Here is a 20863-nt window from a genome sequence, read left to right as displayed (position 1 = left end):
TTTTTTTTTGCTAAAGCTCATTTTTGTTGTACTTGCTTTGATTACTAGTGAAGATAGCTTCTTTAACATCATGGTAGCACACACTTTTAATCTCAGCAGTTTTGGGAGGCAGAGGCAGGCTGATCTCTTGAGTTCAAGGCCAACTTGGTCTATAAAGCTAATTCCAGAAAAGTCAGGGCTACAAAAGGAAACCTTGCGTCAAAAAACAAACAAAAATAAAGTTTGAATTAGTACAGAAAGACAGGAGTCTAAAATGTGGTACCCAACAGTTAAAACTAATATTTACCAATAATTTTAGCTCTCTTTCCTTGGTGTGGGTTTTTTTTCCCTTTTTTGTTAGTTGGTAGACAGGGTCTTACTGTGTGAACTTGCTATGTAACTTGAAAGTGCTGGCCATACTCAGGGATCTACATGCCCAGCTCAACTAGAAAACTGTTGACCACGACCTAATCAACAGTTTTCTAGTTGAGTCTGGCCATATAGGCCTGTTGTAATCTCAACTGCTTGGGAGGCTGAGGCAGGAATATGACAAGCTGAGAGCCAGCCTGAGCAATGTACTAAGACCATGTCCCAAAATAAAAGTTTTATATTGGGGCTGGTGAGATGGCTTAGCTGGTAAGAGCACTGACTGCTCTTCTGAAGGTCGTGAGTTCAAATCCTAGCAACCACATGGTGGCTCACAACCACCCGTAATGAGATCTAATGCCCTCTTCTGGTGGTCTGAAGACAGGTACAGTGTACTCATTTATAATAATAAATAAATCTTTAAAAAAAAGTTTTATATTAAAAAAAAGGACTGAGAGGGCTGCAGAGATGGCTCAGCAGTTAGGAGCACTGCTCTTCCAGAAGTCCTGAGTTCAAGCCCCAGCAACCACATGGTGACTGATGATCCAATAATGAGATCTGGTGTCCTCTTCTGGCCTGCAGGCATCCATGGATGCAGAACACTATATATAAATAAATAAATCTTAAAAAAAAAAAAAAAAGACTGAAAGTGTAGCTTGGTGGTAGCATGTGTGTAGTCCAGACCCAGGACTATAAAATAAAAAAAGAAACTTAGCAGATGTGGTGGGTGGCATACACACTTAATCCCTTCAGGATGAAGCAGAGGCAGACAGATCTCTATGAGTTCCATAGAACTACATGTGAGACCCTGTCTCAAAACAAAACAGATTTCCATATTTGCTCTGAACCATTTCAAAATACCTTAGAGACATGACGCTTAATCACGCAGTCATAGTTGATACAGTGCAGAATGATAACTAGCTTTTGCAATAATTGTTAAGGTCATCTGAAAGTTGTTATTTCTTTTTTGATGATGCTATTGAAACAGCAAGCCAGAAGCTGGTAATAGAGAGTAATCTGGGTTTATATTTCTGGTTTTAAATGCTAGTGTTCCTTTGTGTGCAGCCAGGATGCCCAGTTCACATTTTTTATTACCTTGATCAGTGCTGATGTAAACTATGTTTAAGGCTACTGTAGGGTATGTGTTACTGATGAGCAAGTACTTGAATGTACTTACGGACTTGATAATCTTTTCAAGAATGCTGACTTAGTTTTAACTCAGTTTTTTGGTATGGTGTGTGTGTTTGGTTTGTTTGCTTGTTTGTTTGTTTGTTTGTTTGTTTTTTCGAGACAGGGTTTCTCTGTATAGCCCTGGCTGTCCTGGAACTCACTCTGTAGACCATGCTGGCCTCGAACTCAGAAATCCACCTGCCTCTGCCTCCCAATTACTGGGATTAAAGGCATGAGCTACCACTGCCTGGCTTGTTTTTATTTTTTTATTTTTTTTTTACAGATAATATTAAACCAGTAGTATGTATTCCGAGAAATTCCAAAATAACTAAGATAAAAGTCCTAGTATCTGGGCTGGAGACATGGAACAGTTTAGAGAACTTGGTGTTCTTGTACAGGGACCTGAGTTTGGTTGCCAGCACCCATACTGGGATGGGGGCATATCTGATGCCTCTAAGCTATGTGGGCACTTGTACTTATGTGCAAATAGGTACATTCACCTGTAGATAATTAAAAATAAAAGAGTCTGAGTGACTTTAACATTTTGTTAGTAAGCAGGGAAGTCTGTTTATTATGGGGAATATTTTTCCTTTTTAATGCTTTTCAGTGTGCTTTATTGGGTAGGAACACTAAAGGAGGTAGGAACATACACATGATCTTCTTGAAAATGGTATTACTTCCTGACTTTTGTTCTTTCTGTTAGCATAATTAGTTTTCTTTTGTTTATCCTAATATTTTTAAATTTTATCTTTTTTCAGCATTATCAGTGTCTGCCCAGGTGTTGGAAAAAGTTTCTGTTCCCAGCCCTACATGGTGGAAAAGACTGACCTGTGAGAGAGTCACAGGGAAATAGATTTGTAGATATATGTAGTTTATTTAACATTTGTTGTATGATAAAATTTTGTATCTTTTTTCAGAGAAAATAATTTAATTAGTATCTGGAATAATGGAAAAGGAATTCCTGTTGTTGAACACAAAGTTGAGAAAATGTATGTCCCAGCTCTCATATTTGGACAGCTTCTGACTTCCAGTAACTATGATGATGATGAGAAGAAAGTGACAGGTAGAGTACTGGGAGAAAGGAATGCTTGTGGCTGAGAAAACAAAACAAAACACATCTTTTAAATCACTGAGAATTACAAATATGTACTTAGGGAGCTAGAGAGATGACTCAGTGATTAAGAGAATTGGCTCATATCCAAGGACCCAGGTTCAACTGTGAGCATCTTAGACTTGTAACTACATCCGATGTCCTCTTCTAACCTCTGTGGGACCAGGCATGCATATGGTGCACTAACATACATACAGGCAAGAAACTCATACAATTAAAGCTTAATACAAATTTTAATATGGGAATAAGCTGGATATAGTGAACAGGAGGTGAAGGTTCTCTGTGTAGCTCTAGCTGGCCTAGAATTCTACTATGTAGATCAGGCTGGTCTTGGTTTCAAGACAGCCAGGGCTACACAAAAAAACCCTGTCTCGAAAAACCAAAGGAAAAAGAGGAGTGTCTTAGGGTTTTACTGCTGTAAACAGACACCATGACCAAGGCAACTCTTATAAGGACACCATTTAATTGGGGCTGGCTTATAGGTTCAGAGGTTCTGTCCATTATCATCAAAGTGGGAGCATGGAAGCATCCAGGCAGGCATGGTACAAGAAGAACTGCTAGCAGAATACTTGACTTCCAGGCTGTTAGGATGAAAGTCTTAAAGCCCACACCCACAGTGACACACCTACTTCAACAAGGCCACACCTCCTAATAGTGCCATTCCCTGAGCCAAGCATATACAAACCATCACAAGGAGATAGACAGGAGGAAATCTACCACAGAGATGTTCCTGCTGCTTTCTCCCAACTGCTAAGATTAAAGGTGTGCCCCACTACTCTCAACAAAGGGAAGAACTTTGATAAGAAAAACTTAAAATTGTTGTAAAGATTTAAGTGTTTTATGTATGTGGGGTCTAGATCAGGCAAGGGCTACATAATGAGACTGACTCAAAACGAGAAGGCTGAGCATGATGATGCACACCTTTAATCCCAGCACTTGTGAGGCAGAGGCAGGTGGCACTGTGAGACGCCAACCTGGTCTATAGAGCGAGTCTTAAAGACAGATAGGGCTATACAGAAGAAACCCTGTCTCAAAAACCAGAGGAAAGGGAAAAGAAAGGAGGAAATTGATTAGTAAATAAACTATATTAATAGCTTTGCCAGCAATAAAGAAAACTGAAGAACTTGGAGAAATGACTTGGCAGTTAGCATTGGCCAGATCCAAATCCCAGTACCTGGATGCTGCTTCACAACTCTTTGTGACTCCAGTCCTAGCAGATCAGACGCCCTTTCTGGGTTCTGCACATGCAGGCAAAACCCCCTACAAACACACACACACACACACACACACACCTCAAAATACTAAAGCTGTGTGAGCTAGGCGCTACAGCTCAGTAGTAGATTGCTGGCCTGCCATAGGCAAGGCAGATTTACCACACTACTATTAAAAAAATACATAAGAAAAGACATTTAGTTGAGTAACAATAAAATAGTGTTATATATTTACTTGCCCAGGTGGTCGAAATGGCTATGGAGCTAAACTCTGTAATATATTCAGCACCAAATTTACTGTGGAAACAGCCAGTAGAGAATACAAGAAAATGTTCAAACAGGTAAGTAAATAGGTATCTTGTGATTTGTTATATTATAGAATAGTCATTTATAATTTCACTAATGTTTGGCTAAATTGGATAATTTTTAAGCTACATAAGATGATTTTCCAGAACCTATATTCTTACATTATTTGCCTCTAGTTTGTGAAATGAATTGTCTTTTTCATCTTTCTGTTTGTTACTGCCACAGACATGGATGGATAACATGGGAAGAGCTGGTGACATGGAACTCAAGCCCTTTAGTGGAGAAGATTATACATGTATTACCTTCCAGCCTGACTTATCTAAGTTTAAAATGCAAAGTCTGGACAAAGACATTGTTGCGTTGATGGTCAGAAGAGCATATGACATCGCTGGTTCCACTAAAGATGTCAAAGTCTTTCTTAATGGAAATAGGCTGCCAGTGAGTATTTTTCTGGAAATACAGGCTGCAAAGGAATTCATGATTGTCATTGTCAACTGCACAATTTGTTTTCCACCCACATTTTTCTTATTCTCAGATAAGTTCCTGAAAAAAAAGGACTATCTCATTTTAAGCTTAGTGAAGGGAATCTTTTTTGCTTTTGAGACAGGCTGTCACTGTGTAGCTCTGGTTAACTTAGAATTCCACTATGTAGACCAGTCTGGCCTTGTTTGTAAAGATTATTTTAAGTTTTTTATGTATGTGGCTTTTTCCTGGACTATGTAAGTTATATATATACAGCATGTATGCACACAAGACTTTTATATATTTATTTCTGTGTACATGTGATAGCACATACTACATGCCATAGCAAGTGTGTGGAGGTTCATGGGACAGTTTTGTCCACATCAGTTCTCTTCTACCATGTGGGTCCTGGGGATTGAACCTTACTACCTGAGTTCCATTCTCTAGACATATATTGGTAGAAATGACTGAATCCTGAAATTTCTTCAACTCTGTGCATACCATGGCACATGAATACCTACCCTCTTTTCTTCTCCCTGCTCTTCTTCCTTCACATACACATAAGCTACAGTTTCAAAATAAAAATTACAATCCTCATTCTCTTTATTTTAAATGTAATTATTTTATATGTGAATATAAACTCAAAATTACTTGCACACATGCATGTGCATCCCATGAGAATGCTTGTTGCCCAAGAAGGTCAGACAGAAGAGACCATCAGATTCTTTGGAACTGAAGTTAAAAGATAGTTGTGGACTTCTGTATGGGTGTTGAGACCTAAATGCTGGTCCTAGTCAAGAGTAACAAGTACTTTTTGAACCATCTCTTCAGCCCTCTCACGGTTTATTATTGATTTTACTTTCCATTGTTGTTTGTTTGCTTAAGTTTCCCATTATTTTAACACTCCCTTCTTTAATTTCTATACAGATAAAAGGGTTCCGTAGTTATGTGGATATGTATTTGAAGGATAAGGTAGATGAAACTGGGAACTCACTGAAGGTGGTACATGAACAAGTAAATCCCCGGTGGGAAGTGTGCTTAACAATGAGCGAGAAAGGCTTTCAGCAGATTAGCTTCGTCAACAGCATTGCTACTTCTAAGGTAAGTTTTGAGAATTCATACTAGTTTTTCTACTATGTAATATAAAATCGGTTTAGGCCTTTGTCTAAGTTATGTTATGATATTTTTTTTTCTTTAGGGTGGCAGGCATGTTGATTACATAGCTGATCAGATTGTGAGCAAACTCGTTGATGTGGTGAAAAAGAAGAACAAGGGCGGTGTTGCAGTGAAGGCTCATCAGGTATGCACCTTATCAACCTCCCTTTTCTAAAGTCGGGAATGTGAAAGGGGCTGCGGTGTAGTTTCACATACACAAGGACAATTTCCGTGACTATATCATCTTTTATTAAAGGTGAAAAATCACATGTGGATTTTTGTAAATGCCTTAATTGAAAACCCAACCTTTGACTCTCAAACAAAAGAAAACATGACTTTACAAGCCAAGAGCTTTGGATCAACATGTCAATTAAGTGAGAAGTTCATCAAAGCTGTGAGTACTTACATGGAAATTAAAATAGAAATGTCTTATTTTTCATTATCCTTCACCCTACAGAAGCAAAGATTGCCTGCTGAACTATACCTCTTCAGAACTTCTATCTTAGTTTGGGTTTTATTACTGTGGAGAGACACCGTGACCACAGAAACTTTTCCTCCAAACAAAAACATGGTCAGGCCTGTCACAGAAATATCCTGGTCCTGGTCCTAGTTAGGGTTTCTATTGCTCTGACAAAAACACCATGACCAAAAAGCAGGTTGGGGAGGAAAGAGTTAATTCAACTCACACTTCCAGATTACAGTCAAATCATAGGGCCTTGCTTTTATAGCCCAAGCTGGACTCCAAATCAAAATTCTCCTACCTTGTACTCCACTAGTGCTAGGGTTAATGATCTGATAGGTTCACCAGTCTTACCCAGGTGCTATCTTACCATCAGCTTGCCTGTATTCTCCCAGAGCACAAATTAAACTAGTTATCCAATCAATACTCATCCTCTTAAAGGAACCCTACTTTCCATCAAACAAAACTGTTAGTTTTATAAGAGCACTGGCTGCTCTTCCAGAGGTCCTGAGTTCAATTCCTAGCAACCACATGGTGGTTCATGACCATCTGTAATGGGATCCAGTGCCCTCTTCTGGTGTGTCTGAAGACAGCTACAGTGTACTCACATAAAAAAACCAAATGAATGAAATTTAAAAAAAAAAAATTATAAAATAAATACTGTCCAAAAAGATTTAAGAAAAAAAAGTGCAGATAAAAACAATTAGGAGTGTCTTCTTTGTTTCCTTTCCTCCAATCTAACCAGTAAGGAGCCTGTTCATTATCTCCGTGGCCTCCACCGTTAACCTCTTCTTCAGATTCCAGTCTCCCCCACAATGCTCTTGAACGACATTGCTGGTTTCATTCTTGAAATGCTTCAATATCTTCCACTCAGGAAAAATCCAACTACTTTGCTTATTGAAAGTCTTTACATTCTTCTTTCTTTCGGCTAAATTAGTTCCAGTATAATATTGAACTTTCATTATTATTACATAGCAAACTTCTCAGTCATAAGGTGCAGGGTTTAAAGGTGTGTGCCACTTGTAATTTCTTATTTGTCTTCCATGTTATACCTTCAAATACATGAAGACACAGACATGGCTTGTTTGGTTCTCTGTGTTCATGTGCATGTAGTGTGCACAAGTGTGTGCATGTTTTGTTTCTTTAGGCAAATATGTGTGAGAGATGTGTGTGGATGTAGATGCCTGGGTTGAACTTGGGAATTATTCTGGATCACTCTTCGACATAATTCATGAGGCAGGGTCTCCGTCAAACTTAGAGCTGGCCCATATGGTTAGTCTCACTATGCAGATTGCCTGTCTCCTTTCCCAAGGCTGGGGTCAGAGGAAGACTGCCGTACCTCTCTGGTATTGGGTTCTATACAATAAGCCCTTAGACTTATATCCACAAGCTATCTCCCTTATCCTAATTTAACCATTGTATCACCAACAAGTAGCTCAGTGCCAAGCACAGCATAATTTCATTAAAATTACTGAGTGAGCTGAGAAGAACCAGTTTCCTTACGATAACAGCTAAAATAGAAAGAACCAGGGTTACTGTGTCACACACAGTCTAGAAATGTCACAGTTTTTTTAGTTTGCTTTTGTTTTGCTTTGTGGTTTGGTTGTTTTTGAAATATCTCATTACATAATAGTGGCTGGTCTTAAACTCAGAGACGTCCACCTGTCTACCAGCCAAATGCTAGGTTCAATGTTTATGCCACTATACCCAGCTCTTTTTTGAGGTATCTTTTAAAAAAAAAAAAAGATTTATTTATTTATTGTATATGGGTACATTATCACTGTCTTCAGACACACCAGAAGAGGGCGTCAGATCCCATTACAGATGGTTGTGAACTACCATATGGTTGCTGGGATTTGAACTCAGGACCTCTGGAAGAGGAGTCAGTGCTCTTAACCACTGAGCTACCTCTCCAGCCCCTTTTGAGGTATCTTATTTTCCTGTGGACTTAAATATTTCTATATTTGACTGGGTCTTCCTTTCCTAATGTGAATGTTTCTGTTTTGAAGGCAATTGGTTGTGGTATTGTCGAAAGCATACTCAACTGGGTGAAATTTAAGGCTCAAATCCAATTAAACAAGAAGTGTTCAGCTGTAAAACATAACAAAATCAAGGGAATCCCCAAACTTGATGATGCCAATGATGCAGGTACACATTTAACATTTTTTTTCAATAACAACAGCATACCATGGGTGTTTTCTTTTTGGGGGCTGGGGTGTTTGGTTTTTTGAGACAGGGTATCTCTGTGTAGCCCTGGCTGTCCTGGAATTCACTCTATAAACCGTGCTGGCCTCGAACTCAGAAATCTGCCTGCCTCTGCCTCCCTCTCAAATGCTGGGATTAAAGGCATTGTCCAGCTATGGGTGTTTTCTTTACACTATAACATTCATCAGAATAGCTTTCTTTAAAAAAAAAAAATTAAGGGGCTGGAGAGATGGCTCAACACTTAAGAGCACTGACTGCTCTTCCGAAGGTCCTGAGTTCAAATCCCAGCAGCCACATGGTGGCTCACAACCATCCGTAAAGAGATTTAACTCCCTCTTCTGGTGTGTCTGAAGACAGCTAATTACATATAATAATAAATAAATCTTTTTTAAAAAATTAAATAATTTCTAATTGAACATTTAGGTTATTTTAAATTATATTGAGAAGATTTTATAAAGAATACAGTGATCTACCTAACAGGTATTTGTAATATAATATCAAATGAATATCCAGCAGCAGCATAAATATTATGAGGTATTAGTTTAAGAGGTTAGGATGTTAGGCCTGGGGGTGGTGGAGGTGCATGCCTTTAATCCTAGCACTTGGGAGGCAGAGACAGGTGGATCTCTGAGTTCAAGGACAGCCAGGGCTACACAGAAAAACCATGTCTCTGGGGGGAAAAAGAGGTTACAATACTCTTATTTGTATGTGGATGTATTCCTAAAGTCTCGGTGAGCTCTAGAAACCATGATAATCCAACCCCTATTATACCGTGTTTTTCTTAATGTTTATGATAAAAGCATAGTGATTGCTGTGATTGCAGCTGATAGAACAGTTAGAGCAATGTGTGCTGTAATAATAACCGTGTCTTATTGTACTGCATTCACTGCATGAAGGAAGATTCTGGGAAATACTATATCGTGAGAGAGATGAATAAGTTCATACATGGTATTTTTCACTTTTCTCCCAAGCACAGCCATGCAGAGCTCTGTGTTCAAGGCCAACCTAGCTTTTTAATGTGTTCTAGGCCGGCCACAGCTACGTAATGAGAGAGATGAATAACATAAGCATTGTGATGCTACATTTATTTACTACATTAATGATTATTTGAATTTGCATTCAAGTACCATGTGGTGCCGTGATAAATGAGCTGATAACAGAGAAATCTGCTAAGTGACTAACCGACAAATAGTGTATGAGCACTTTGAGAAACTAATGGCATTATATACCAGGCAGAATTGTATGAAGTTTGGAAACATCAGACAAACCTAATGAATTGTCTTTTCTTGAACCTTTAAAATTTGTATGTATGCTATAGTACATGGACAAATTGCAAAATGGTTTTTCTCCTTTTACCACGTAGGTCCCAGGGTGTCAGATTTGGAGGCCAGGAGTATCTAGCTGGCTCTGTTTTGGGTTTTTTAGTACAGGATTATATAACTCATACTGCTCTTGAATTCATGATCTTATTCTCTAAAGTTCTGGGCTTATAGGCAAGAGCTGTAATAATTGGGTGTCAATTTTCTCTTAATATTCTCGGACTATTGTTAATTGAAAATGTGGAAAGGAAAGCTGTATGAGCTAGAGAGATAGTTCAGCTTGTAGACGACCCAAGAGGGTTCTCAGTGCTTACATTGGATGGCTCCCAACTTCCTGTAACTCCAGCTCTGGGGCAATCCAATGCCTCTGACTTCTGTAGGTACATGCCTGCACTAGCTAACCATAGGTAAGGTATACTACTGCATTAATTTACTTTGATCTTTAACTGGGAAAATATGTGTAGGAGGGAACAGGGCTGGAAAGTTGGTTCAACAGTTAAGAATACTTGATACTCTTACAGAGGATATAAGTTCAGGTTCCCAACTCCCAAATACTGGCTCATAACCATCCACAATGCCAGTTTTAATGATCCAGCACTATTTTCTGACCTCCATTGTGCACATACACACATGCAGGCAAAACATCATTATACATATACACATATATAATTGTTGGTTCCTCTTCTAAGATAATTTGATATATATTATTTTGCTTTATTATAGTTTATTGACAGTGTGTTTAAATTATTATTTTTGAAATTGAGTTAAATGTGCTATAATTAATTTGGTTTTGCTTTTTGGTTTTGCTTTTTGGTTTGGTTTGTTTTGGTTTGTTTTGGTTTTTTTTTGAGACAGGGTTTCTCTGTATCCCTGGCTGTCCTGGAACTCACTCTGTAGACCAGGCTGGCCTCGAACTCAGAAATCCACCTGCCTCTACCTCCCAAGTGCTGGGATTAAAGGCATGCGCCACCACTGCCCAGCTAATTTGTATGTTTTTATTTTAGGGAGCCGAAATTCTACTGAATGCACACTTATCCTGACTGAGGGAGACTCAGCAAAAACTCTGGCAGTTTCTGGCCTTGGAGTGGTTGGAAGAGACAAATATGGGGTGTTCCCTCTCAGGGGGAAAATACTCAATGTGCGAGAAGCTTCTCATAAACAGGTAGGTGATTATACTATTTTTAGAATCTGAATCTAGGTCCCAGAGTGTAACTCTGTGGTACAGCACTTGTCTGGGTTGCAGGAGGCTCTGTGTTTAATCCCCCGCAATGCAAAATTGCCGGGGAGGGAACAGGATCTACAGCTAGTTCATAGTACAGGGCTCCGTGCTTGTGTCTGTTTCCTCCCTCACTGGCATCTTAGCAGACATGATTTATTAAAGTGGAAAGTAATGATTCAAAATACTGAGGCTTATAAACACTCAAGCAAGACATACAATTTTTTAAAAGATATATCTTTTTATTCCTTTCAAACGTGTTTCAGATCATGGAAAATGCTGAAATTAACAATATCATCAAGATTGTGGGTCTTCAGTACAAGAAAAACTATGAAGATGAAGATTCATTGAAAACTCTTCGTTATGGGAAGATCATGATTATGACAGATCAGGTCAGATTTGTCAGATTTTTAAACTGGTGTCAAATGTATGGGGTCAACTATCCACCTCCCATAGCCCACAAAACAGCTGGAACTACAATTAGGTCTATTACACTAGTTCCCTGCCATAGAAAGATATTACTAAAAGCTTTGCCTATTATCTCTAGCAAACATCCAGTCAGAAAAGCTGACATCGTACTATATCACATGTAAAAGATAAGTAAGTTTACTTTTGAATAGGCTTTGTTTTTAATTTGCATAGAAGAATTTTTGAGAAGTTACCCCATCAGTGATAATTTTATTTCTAAACAGTTCTTTGTGCTTTGGCTTTTCAAATATTTGTAGGATCAAGATGGTTCCCATATCAAAGGCTTGCTGATCAATTTTATCCATCACAATTGGCCATCTCTTCTGCGACATCGTTTTCTAGAAGAATTTATCACTCCCATTGTAAAGGTATAAATGTTCAAGGTGCAAAAAGATTCTAAGGCCCAGGCTCAGGTGTGCCTGTAACTCTGGCTATGTTATATAGGGGAGCCTACAATGCGCAAGGCCATAGAGATGTGTTCTTTATCATAGGTGTCCAAAAATAAGCAAGAAATGGCATTCTATAGTCTTCCCGAGTTTGAAGAATGGAAGAGTTCAACTCCAAATCATAAAAAATGGAAAGTCAAATACTACAAAGGTTTGTAATGAAACCCACATAGAAATTCTCAGTTTTGTTATGTAAGGCTCTATGGAGGAACTAACCTGTTTTGTATGTTTTGTTTACCTCTACAGGTTTGGGCACCAGCACATCAAAGGAAGCTAAGGAATATTTTGCAGATATGAAACGACATCGTATTCAATTCAAATACTCTGGCCCTGAAGATGATGCTGCAATCAGCCTGGTGAGTTGGAGTCATGTACATTTACTTTCTGCTTTCAGGAGTCACTCTCAATTGCAGCAGTTAAACTCCCCGAGAAGAGTGTTTGTGCTCAATTTCAGCAGTTAAGTTCCCATTTTTTGTAAAATGTTTCCGGTAAGCATATCCTAGTGACAGAACTAGATACTTTAGAAAACAGGACTTTTGATGTTTCTTTTTAGCCGGAACCAGTAAGTACCAGTGATACCTCTCCCACCTTTTCATTTGTAGGCCTTTAGTAAAAAACAAGTGGATGACCGAAAGGAATGGTTAACTAATTTCATGCAAGACAGAAGACAACGGAAGTTACTTGGCCTGCCTGATGTAAGAGTTTTAAATCTATCCCATAAAATATGGTATTTAATTGACTTTACAATTGATACTATGCCAAATTAAAATTCCTAAATAGTGTTTTTCAGTAAAAAGTTTCATGAAATAACTATAGTATATAACACTAGACCTATGAGATTATGAAGACATTGAAAATAAATTATTGTCCTTTTTTTGTTGTTTGGTTTTTTGGTTTTTTGGTTTCTCTGGGTAGCCTAGAATTTGCTTTGTAGACCGGGCTGACTTTGCCCGCCCGGTCTTTGTAGATCTGCCTGCCTCTGCTTCCCAGGATTGGGATCAAAGGCAAAAAAGATCACCAGTTGGCAATATAGTCTTAAAGTTAAGTGGGAAGACATTTCTCACATGTTATGAGAATGATAATGCTGCTATAAACATTTATCATGTGGTCAGTCATCTGCAAGTATGTGCCATTGTGTGTAGTTTGAAGTATTTATGTGACAAGCAGCCAAGCCAGGCTGGGCAGGAAACTTTAAAGGGCTGGAGCTACAGCTGAGATTGAGTGCTTGCCTTGAGTTTAATTCTTAATATTACTCCCTTTCCTTCCCCAGACAAGACAAACAAAAGCTTAATGTTTTACACACTGCAGTGGTAGGCAATAACAACCTCATATATCTATTGTTTTTCTTTTTTTTATCATTTTTTTTTCTTTGTTTTTCTCTGTTTGTACCTGGCTGTTCTAAAACTTGCTCTGTAGAACAGGCTGGCCTTGAACTCCCAGAGACAAAATTTACTTGTCTTCTGCCTCTCAAGCACTGGGATTAAAGGTGTATGGTACCACTCTCTGGCTCACCTATTGTTTTTTGTTTTTAACTATAGGATATTTATTATTGCAATAAAGAATGTGTTCAATGTAAGTAAGCAAATACAATCATTCATACAATATACTGAATTGTATGAATTCAAATCAATTAAGACAGAAGCAGGAGATATTTTGGAGTTAGAATGTTCTCAGTTACAAAGACAGAAGGAAGCATCACCTCAGATGCTTCAAAGTTTACTCTTGATGCTTTGAGTATTTTGTGGAGGAATTCACTTACTTCTGTACAGACAGGATTTAAACCAAGTTCTAACAAATCCTGCCAGCATTTTGAAAAGGAGCTGTCAAAAGAATACTCAGAAAACAAATGAAGGAGGGATATGTGGTTACCGGAATCCTAGTCTCTAATAAGTGAAAAGTATTATGGACAGCTAACCAAGTGGGCAGATCCAGAAGCCATCAGACGACATCCTGCAGTTGTCCCTTCTGCAGAGCACTAAGGCACTGAATGGTCCTGTGCCAACTCACCTATTGTTTTTCAAGGACTGAAGAAATGATAGTTCTGAGTGTTTTTATTTAGTAGTTTATTTTCAACCAGATCCTGTAATACTGTCTTTGATCCCCTAGGATTATTTGTATGGACAAAGCACTTCGTACCTGACCTATAATGACTTCATAAACAAGGAACTTATCCTCTTTTCAAACTCTGATAATGAAAGATCTATCCCATCTATGGTAGATGGTAAGTGCCAATGATTTAGTCTATTTTTATCATAGAATGGTGGCTTATGCCCAGAAATTGCTAAATTGAAAAATGCTAACAATTTTTCTTTCATTTTTAAAGGTTTGAAACCAGGTCAGAGAAAGGTTTTGTTCACTTGTTTCAAACGAAATGACAAGCGAGAAGTGAAGGTTGCCCAGTTAGCTGGGTCAGTGGCAGAAATGTCCTCTTATCACCATGGTGAGGTAAACCCACAATCTTTAACACTTCCAGAATGCTTTAGAGCAGAAATAATTGAAAGTTATCCTTGAAACACATTTGGTACAAGTGTAAGCTGCTATATCTATAGTAGAGAACAGCTTGGTAAAAAAATCTTTCAAAACTAAAATATGATTACCCTTTGACCAATAGTTCTATTTATAGAAATAACATTCTTATTAGGATATTTGTCTGCCAAGTTATATTCATAAATTTAATAAGATTTAGTAGTACTATATGTTGTAAAAGTGTAGACACCTTGAAATCTTGTTTGAGCACCCTTTCTGCCATCTACTTTATCTTGGAAAGATCACTAAACATCTAAACCTCACGTCCTTATAAGATTGTGTAACTTAACTGAAGTACTGAAGACACTCACAGACACACTTTATTTTCATCTTTGGATTACAGTAATGATTGTTCTTTTCCCTCCACAGATGTCACTGATGATGACCATTATCAATTTGGCTCAGAATTTTGTGGGTAGCAATAACTTGAACCTTTTACAGCCCATTGGTCAGTTTGGTACCAGGCTGCATGGTGGCAAGGACTCAGCTAGTCCTAGGTACATCTTTACAATGCTCAGGTGAGTATACTTTTAGTGACTTGAAGCAATATGAAACCAAAGGATAAAATGTTCAGTGTTAAGAATAGTCAAGAGAGCTTCCTTTCTTTTCCCGCCTAGTGCGGGCTTGTGCCACCGTGCCCGACTGAGTGTGAAAAGTGTCAGGGCCATTTTCTAAATGATATTCTTTGCTTTCTTTAGCTCTTTGGCTCGGTTGTTGTTTCCACCAAAAGATGATCACACGTTACGGTTTCTATATGATGACAACCAGCGTGTTGAGCCTGAATGGTACATTCCCATTATACCCATGGTGCTGATAAATGGTGCTGAGGGTATTGGTACTGGGTGGTCCTGCAAAATTCCCAACTTTGATGTTCGTGAAGTCGTAAATAATATCAGACGGCTTTTAGATGGAGAAGAGCCTCTGCCCATGGTAAGTGCTCTCGGTTAGAACTGTTTCTCCTCAGGCACATTTGAGTAGATTGGACAGTAAGAGAGGGTACAAGTGCGAGATTTATTTCATAGTTTAGATTTATTTGTTGAACACATTTGTGATGTAACATTTAGAAAACTTTTTGTTATTAATTTAGCTTCCAAGTTATAAGAATTTCAAAGGTACTATTGAAGAACTGGCTTCAAATCAGTATGTGATTAATGGAGAAGTAGCTATTCTGAATTCTACAACCATTGAGATCTCAGAGCTTCCCATCAGAACATGGACCCAAGTAAGTAACTATTGATTTCTTGTTTTTTTTTGAGAGAAAGATATTGTTTTTGTTGTTGACTTGTTCAAGAGCCTCCTTGCCAAAGGATCATTGTGTTTTGGTTTTTGTTATTTTAGACATATAAAGAACAGGTTCTAGAACCCATGTTGAATGGCACTGAGAAGACACCCCCTCTAATAACAGACTACAAGGAATACCATACTGATACCACTGTGAAGTTTGTCATAAAGATGACTGAAGAAAAATTGGCAGAGGCAGAGAGAGTTGGACTACACAAAGTCTTCAAACTCCAGACTAGTCTCACTTGCAACTCTATGGTATGTCTTATTCTGTAAAACATAATATTTCAAAACTGTTCTTTTAATCCTAGCATTCAGGAGACAGAGATAGGAAGATCCCTATGAATTCCAAGGTTGTCCTGGGCTATATAGTCGACCCTGTCTCAAAAAGAAAGGCTGGAGAGATGGCTTAATGGTTAAGAGCACTTAGTACTTGTACATTGGATTTGTGTTCAGTTCTTGGCACCCACAATGCAGTTCACAACTGTCTTAGTCACAAGTGATACAGGTGTCTTCTGTGTGTGTATGTGTGCAGACAAACATCCATATACATAAAAAAATTTTAAATATTAATATATCAGGCAACTTTTATAAGGGTTACCCAATGTATTGATCATAGCTTGAATGTTGCTTTTCTTTTCCAGGTGCTTTTTGACCATGTAGGTTGCTTAAAGAAATATGACACTGTGCTGGATATTCTAAGAGACTTCTTTGAGCTCAGACTTAAATATTATGGATTAAGAAAAGAATGGCTTCTAGGAATGCTTGGTGCAGAGTCTTCTAAACTGAATAATCAAGCTCGCTTTATATTAGAGAAAATAGATGGCAAAATAGTCATTGGTATGTAAAGATCTACTAAGCCTTAATGCTTGAGATAGCTTTTCCTGGATTGTTTATTGTTATGTGAAAGGTTTTATTGGTACTGGGGCTCAAATACAGGGCCTTGTACTTGCTAAGCATGTATTATATTCTGCGTCAGCTGCAGGAGTCAACTCAGTTAATGTTTACACCGGAAGAAAGTAGAGAAAACCTTGTGTGGGGCTGGGGTGTAGCTCTCACAGTGGTAGAATGCTTTCCCAATATCCACAGACCCTAGGTCCAACCCCAGTAACTGCATCAACTTCATGTGCTATTGCTTGCTTTGATCCTAACACTGGGGAGAGGGAAGCAGGGGGATCAAGGCTGTTGAGCACATGAGACCTTGTCTGAGAAAAAAATCTTGTATAGCTAATTGATCACAAGAAGAGATACTGCTCTGATCTTAAATTGAAAGAAGGTTATAAATGCTTTGTAGCAAAGAGGACTGAAAAATGGCAAATCTTAGTGATGTTTTGCTGTTTATTTTATTGGAAATTTCATAAGCAATTAACAGGGTTTAAGTGAGTAGAAAGAGTCTTGACTGAAGATGTGGCCCAACTAATAAAGCCACAGTATTAGTAAACTATAGGAAGTCCCAATATATGATATCACTAGTTGCTAGCAAACAGAATAATTTTCCCTTAGTTCACAAAGTTTAGCTTAATAGTTAATGTTTATTTTCATGCATACTTAAAATCACTAACATTAGCCACTGTATTTCACAGATGTTTTTGTTTCATGCAAGGATAAGATGAATGATACTGGGAAAAAAAGGGGAGGAATTAGGAAATGTTAAGATGGCCCAGTCTTCTTGCAGAGTAAATATTGAGGGTCTAAAAGTGTAATCCAGGGAGTTGGAGAGACAGCTCAGTGGCTCTTATTGCTCTTATAAAGAGCCCAAGTTCACTTCCCAGCGCCTATATGGTGGTTTGCTATCATGCATAACTCCAGTCCCAGGGGATCCAGTGCCCTCTTATGGCCTGCATAGGCACCACGTACACATGTGCACATATATAAATATAGGCAAAACACTCATACTGAGCTGTGCTGTCATGTGCCTTTAGCCCCAGAACTCAGGAGGCAAAAGCAGGCAGAGCTCTGAATTTGAGGCAAGCCTGGTCTATAGATCAAGTTTCATAACAGCCAGGGCTACACGGAGAAATTCTGTTGCAAAAAAAGAAAATAATAATAATAATGACCTACATCAAATTAAGTAATGAAGGGTGGTACTCCAAAACTATATTGCTGGGGATTTTGACTCTTTTGAAGCATGATTGTCTACAACAGACACTGGAAGAAAACTGCTAGAGAAAGCCAACAGGCATGCCCTGTGGTTGTGTACTTAAGAGAATCACCTGTGAGCAAACTGTCCTAAAGCCTAGCCCAGTGAAGTTTGAAAAAAAAAAGCAGAAAAGCATGATTGAGTCCCAGGCTCTTAAGAGGTTGGAGGCTTTCCTTCTGTTTTGAGAATTGTGTAGATTACGGCCTAGTCTATGGTCTAACTGTCCCCTGGTAATTCCTTCATCCTGGCTTATAGAAATTTGTCTGATCTGGGCAAAATCTAGGCAAAACAGTTGCTTTCCCCTTCTTGCAGGGAGGAGGGCTGGGGTAGGAGAATTGTTGGTTTGATTTTCATGACAGGGTTTCTCTGTGTAGCCCTGGCTGTCCTGGAACTCACTCTGTAGACCAGGCTGGCCTCAAACTCAGAAATCTGCCCACTTCTGCCTCCCAAGTGCTGGAATTAAAGGGGTGTGATGCCACCACCTGGCTCGAATTTTCCAGTTTTAATCTTTTGACTTAATGTAGAAATATCTTGTTTTTCTAAATCTTACTCAAAGCTTATCTCTCTCTGTCTCTCTCTTTTAAATAGAAAATAAACCTAAAAAAGAATTAATTAAAGTTTTGATTCAGAGAGGATACGATTCTGACCCTGTGAAAGCCTGGAAAGAAGCTCAACAAAAGGTAGTTTCCTCATAGCCACTTGCTAAGCAACACGTGTGTTCATCATACAGACACTCATGCAGGCAAAGCACCACACACAGAATGAAAATGAAAAAAAATAATTAAAAACTTAAAAATTTCAGCCCTGTGAAGGTTCTGTGCCCCAGTGTAGGGAAATGCCAGGGCCAATAAATGGGAGAGGGTAGGGTGGCAGGCATGGGGTGGGGGGAGGCAACAGGGGTTTGTTCTTGTTGTTTTTGTTTGTTTGTTTGTTTGTTTTTTGGAGGGGAAACTGGGAAAGGAGAAATTTGCATGTAAATAAAGAAAATATCTAAAAAAAAAAAACCTTAAAATTTATTTTCTAACATTTCTCGAGGTCACAGCTACAAACTGAAGGAATCTGTATGTTTGTACTTCATAGTCTGCATCTAATTCACCCTTTAGGTCCCAGATGAAGAGGAAAATGAAGAAAGTGACTCTGAAACTAGCACCAGTGACTCTGCAGCCGAGTCTGGCCCAACCTTCAACTACCTGCTCGACATGCCCCTGTGGTACCTTACCAAGGAGAAGAAGGACGAGCTGTGCAAGCAAAGAAACGAGAAGGTACGCTGCATATAGGAGGGATGGTCTGTGTTCATGTATTTCTGGTGCAAAAAGTTAATTGTGTTCTATTTAAAAACACTTCTTGTACATATTTACTAACTCCAGTTTTTGGTAATCTTATGAAGGAACAAGAGCTCAACACATTAAAGAAAAAGAGTCCATCGGACTTGTGGAAGGAAGATCTGGCTGTTTTTATTGAAGAACTGGAGGTATGCATTTTGTAAAGCCTATATTAATATTTATATCTTAGCAACATGCCACTTCTTATTTTATGTCTAATTATGTATGGGGGGCGGGGAAGGGAGAGTAAGTGGGGGTCCCACAGAAGCCAAAGGTGCCAAACTCCTAGAGCTTTAGTTGTGAGTCACCCAGGGTGGGTGCTAAGAACTGTAACTTGTCCCCCACAAGAGCAGTAAAGGCCCTAATCACTGAGCCATCTGTCCAGCATAGCAACATAGCTTTTCATCAAAAAAAGTTCACATTTGATAAAACAAGAAATATAGGAAGAGAAAGAATACATGACAAAAAATGTAAAAGTAATGAAAAGGCTGGCAGCCCTCAGACTAGGGTAGAGACATCACAAGTCTGAGGAACCTGGCTACCCAGTGAGTTCCAGGATAGCCAGGGCTACACAGAGAACCTGACTGGGGAGGAGGGGGAAGCACACATTACGCAGGGTGGACTACACATGAGGACTTAGAGGCCATCCTGCATAACGTGGGAACAAAAGCAGAGAGGGCAGTCAAGATGGCTCAGCCTGTACAGCCTGGCAGCATGAGTTCAGTCCCCAGAGCTCAGGTAAGGTGACAGGAGAGAAGTAACTCAAAGTGGTCCTCTGGTTTCTATATGCTTGCTGTGGTGTGTACATGACCGTGCACACACCTACCCAGTAGTGATAATGTACTTTTAAAGAGAGAAGGAAAATTGAGTTATTAAATAATAACATGAAGCAAATGATGGCAAGAAATAAACTAAAATTAATGTTTTTACAAAAGAAAGGGCTAGAGTTAATTTTAATTCACTTTTAGGGGTGGTACCTCAGTTTCAGAGTGTCCTTTGTTACTTAAATCCCCTTGACATAGTCTCTGAATATTACAAATATATATATATGAAGTACACAGCTTCCTCTTTGTTTCAGAAAGGTTAAGGCACTTGATTCTTCTGTTTTCGCCTTTTAAAGTAAGCCTGTATTGTATCTTCACTAAGGCTGAGCACCAAATTACCTTACGTTGTACAGCTCTCCAGCTTGCTTAACTGTTGCTTTTCAGGTGTTGTGTTCTCCATTGCACATTTGCTCTCACTCTTCCTTTTTATAGGTTGTGGAAGCCAAGGAAAAACAGGATGAACTAGTAGGACTTCCTGGAAAGGGGGGAAAAGCAAAGGGGAAGAAAGCACAGATGACTGAAGTCCTGCCTTCTCCTATGGGAAAAAGAGTCATTCCCCAAGTGACTGTAGAGATGAAGGCTGAGGCCGAGAAGAAAATTAGGAAGAAAATTAAGGTAATACTTTAAGCAGATTTCTCTTTCAAGTTTTAGCAAATTAGAACCAGTCAGATGGCTCAGGTACAGGTTTGAATGACCAGATTTCAGTCCCTGGAACAACATGGTAGAAGAAGAAAGCTGTCCTCTGACCATAAATAAGTGTAGTACCATTTTTTAATGGAGAAAATTATATCTAAATTTCTAACCCTATTGTTTGAAATTTATCCTATATCAACTAGCTTTCCTTTTGGGGGGGGGGTGTTTTGTTTTGGTTTTTGGTTTTTTTTTTTTCTTTTTTG

The 20863-nt window shown here is 38.7% G+C and overlaps 1 protein-coding gene across 3 annotated transcripts in view; it reads left to right on the top strand.

Moving 5' to 3' along the window:
- Positions 1-20863, top strand: part of Top2a (DNA topoisomerase II alpha) — a 29893-nt gene that overhangs the window by 2963 nt on the left and 6067 nt on the right. For all 3 annotated transcript variants that reach the window (XM_031352027.1, XM_031352026.1, XM_031352025.1), the window contains exons 5-28: positions 2433-2578; positions 4081-4178; positions 4369-4581; positions 5533-5706; positions 5804-5905; positions 6017-6154; positions 8230-8368; positions 10749-10906; positions 11227-11352; positions 11686-11796; positions 11920-12025; positions 12121-12230; positions 12477-12569; positions 13981-14095; positions 14198-14319; positions 14770-14918; positions 15099-15330; positions 15488-15622; positions 15739-15939; positions 16326-16521; positions 18410-18501; positions 18925-19083; positions 19209-19292; positions 20400-20582. In XM_031352027.1, the coding sequence (XP_031207887.1) occupies positions 2433-2578; positions 4081-4178; positions 4369-4581; positions 5533-5706; positions 5804-5905; positions 6017-6154; positions 8230-8368; positions 10749-10906; positions 11227-11352; positions 11686-11796; positions 11920-12025; positions 12121-12230; positions 12477-12569; positions 13981-14095; positions 14198-14319; positions 14770-14918; positions 15099-15330; positions 15488-15622; positions 15739-15939; positions 16326-16521; positions 18410-18501; positions 18925-19083; positions 19209-19292; positions 20400-20582 (3382 nt within the window). The remainder of the gene's footprint in view (positions 1-2432; positions 2579-4080; positions 4179-4368; positions 4582-5532; positions 5707-5803; positions 5906-6016; positions 6155-8229; positions 8369-10748; positions 10907-11226; positions 11353-11685; positions 11797-11919; positions 12026-12120; positions 12231-12476; positions 12570-13980; positions 14096-14197; positions 14320-14769; positions 14919-15098; positions 15331-15487; positions 15623-15738; positions 15940-16325; positions 16522-18409; positions 18502-18924; positions 19084-19208; positions 19293-20399; positions 20583-20863) is intronic.

Source organism: Mastomys coucha, unplaced genomic scaffold, assembly GCF_008632895.1.
Source record: "Mastomys coucha isolate ucsf_1 unplaced genomic scaffold, UCSF_Mcou_1 pScaffold5, whole genome shotgun sequence".
Taxonomy (NCBI): Eukaryota; Metazoa; Chordata; class Mammalia; order Rodentia; family Muridae; genus Mastomys; species Mastomys coucha.
The sequence above is the reverse complement of the archived record's forward strand: the minus strand, read 5'-3'. Positions and strand labels throughout refer to the sequence as shown.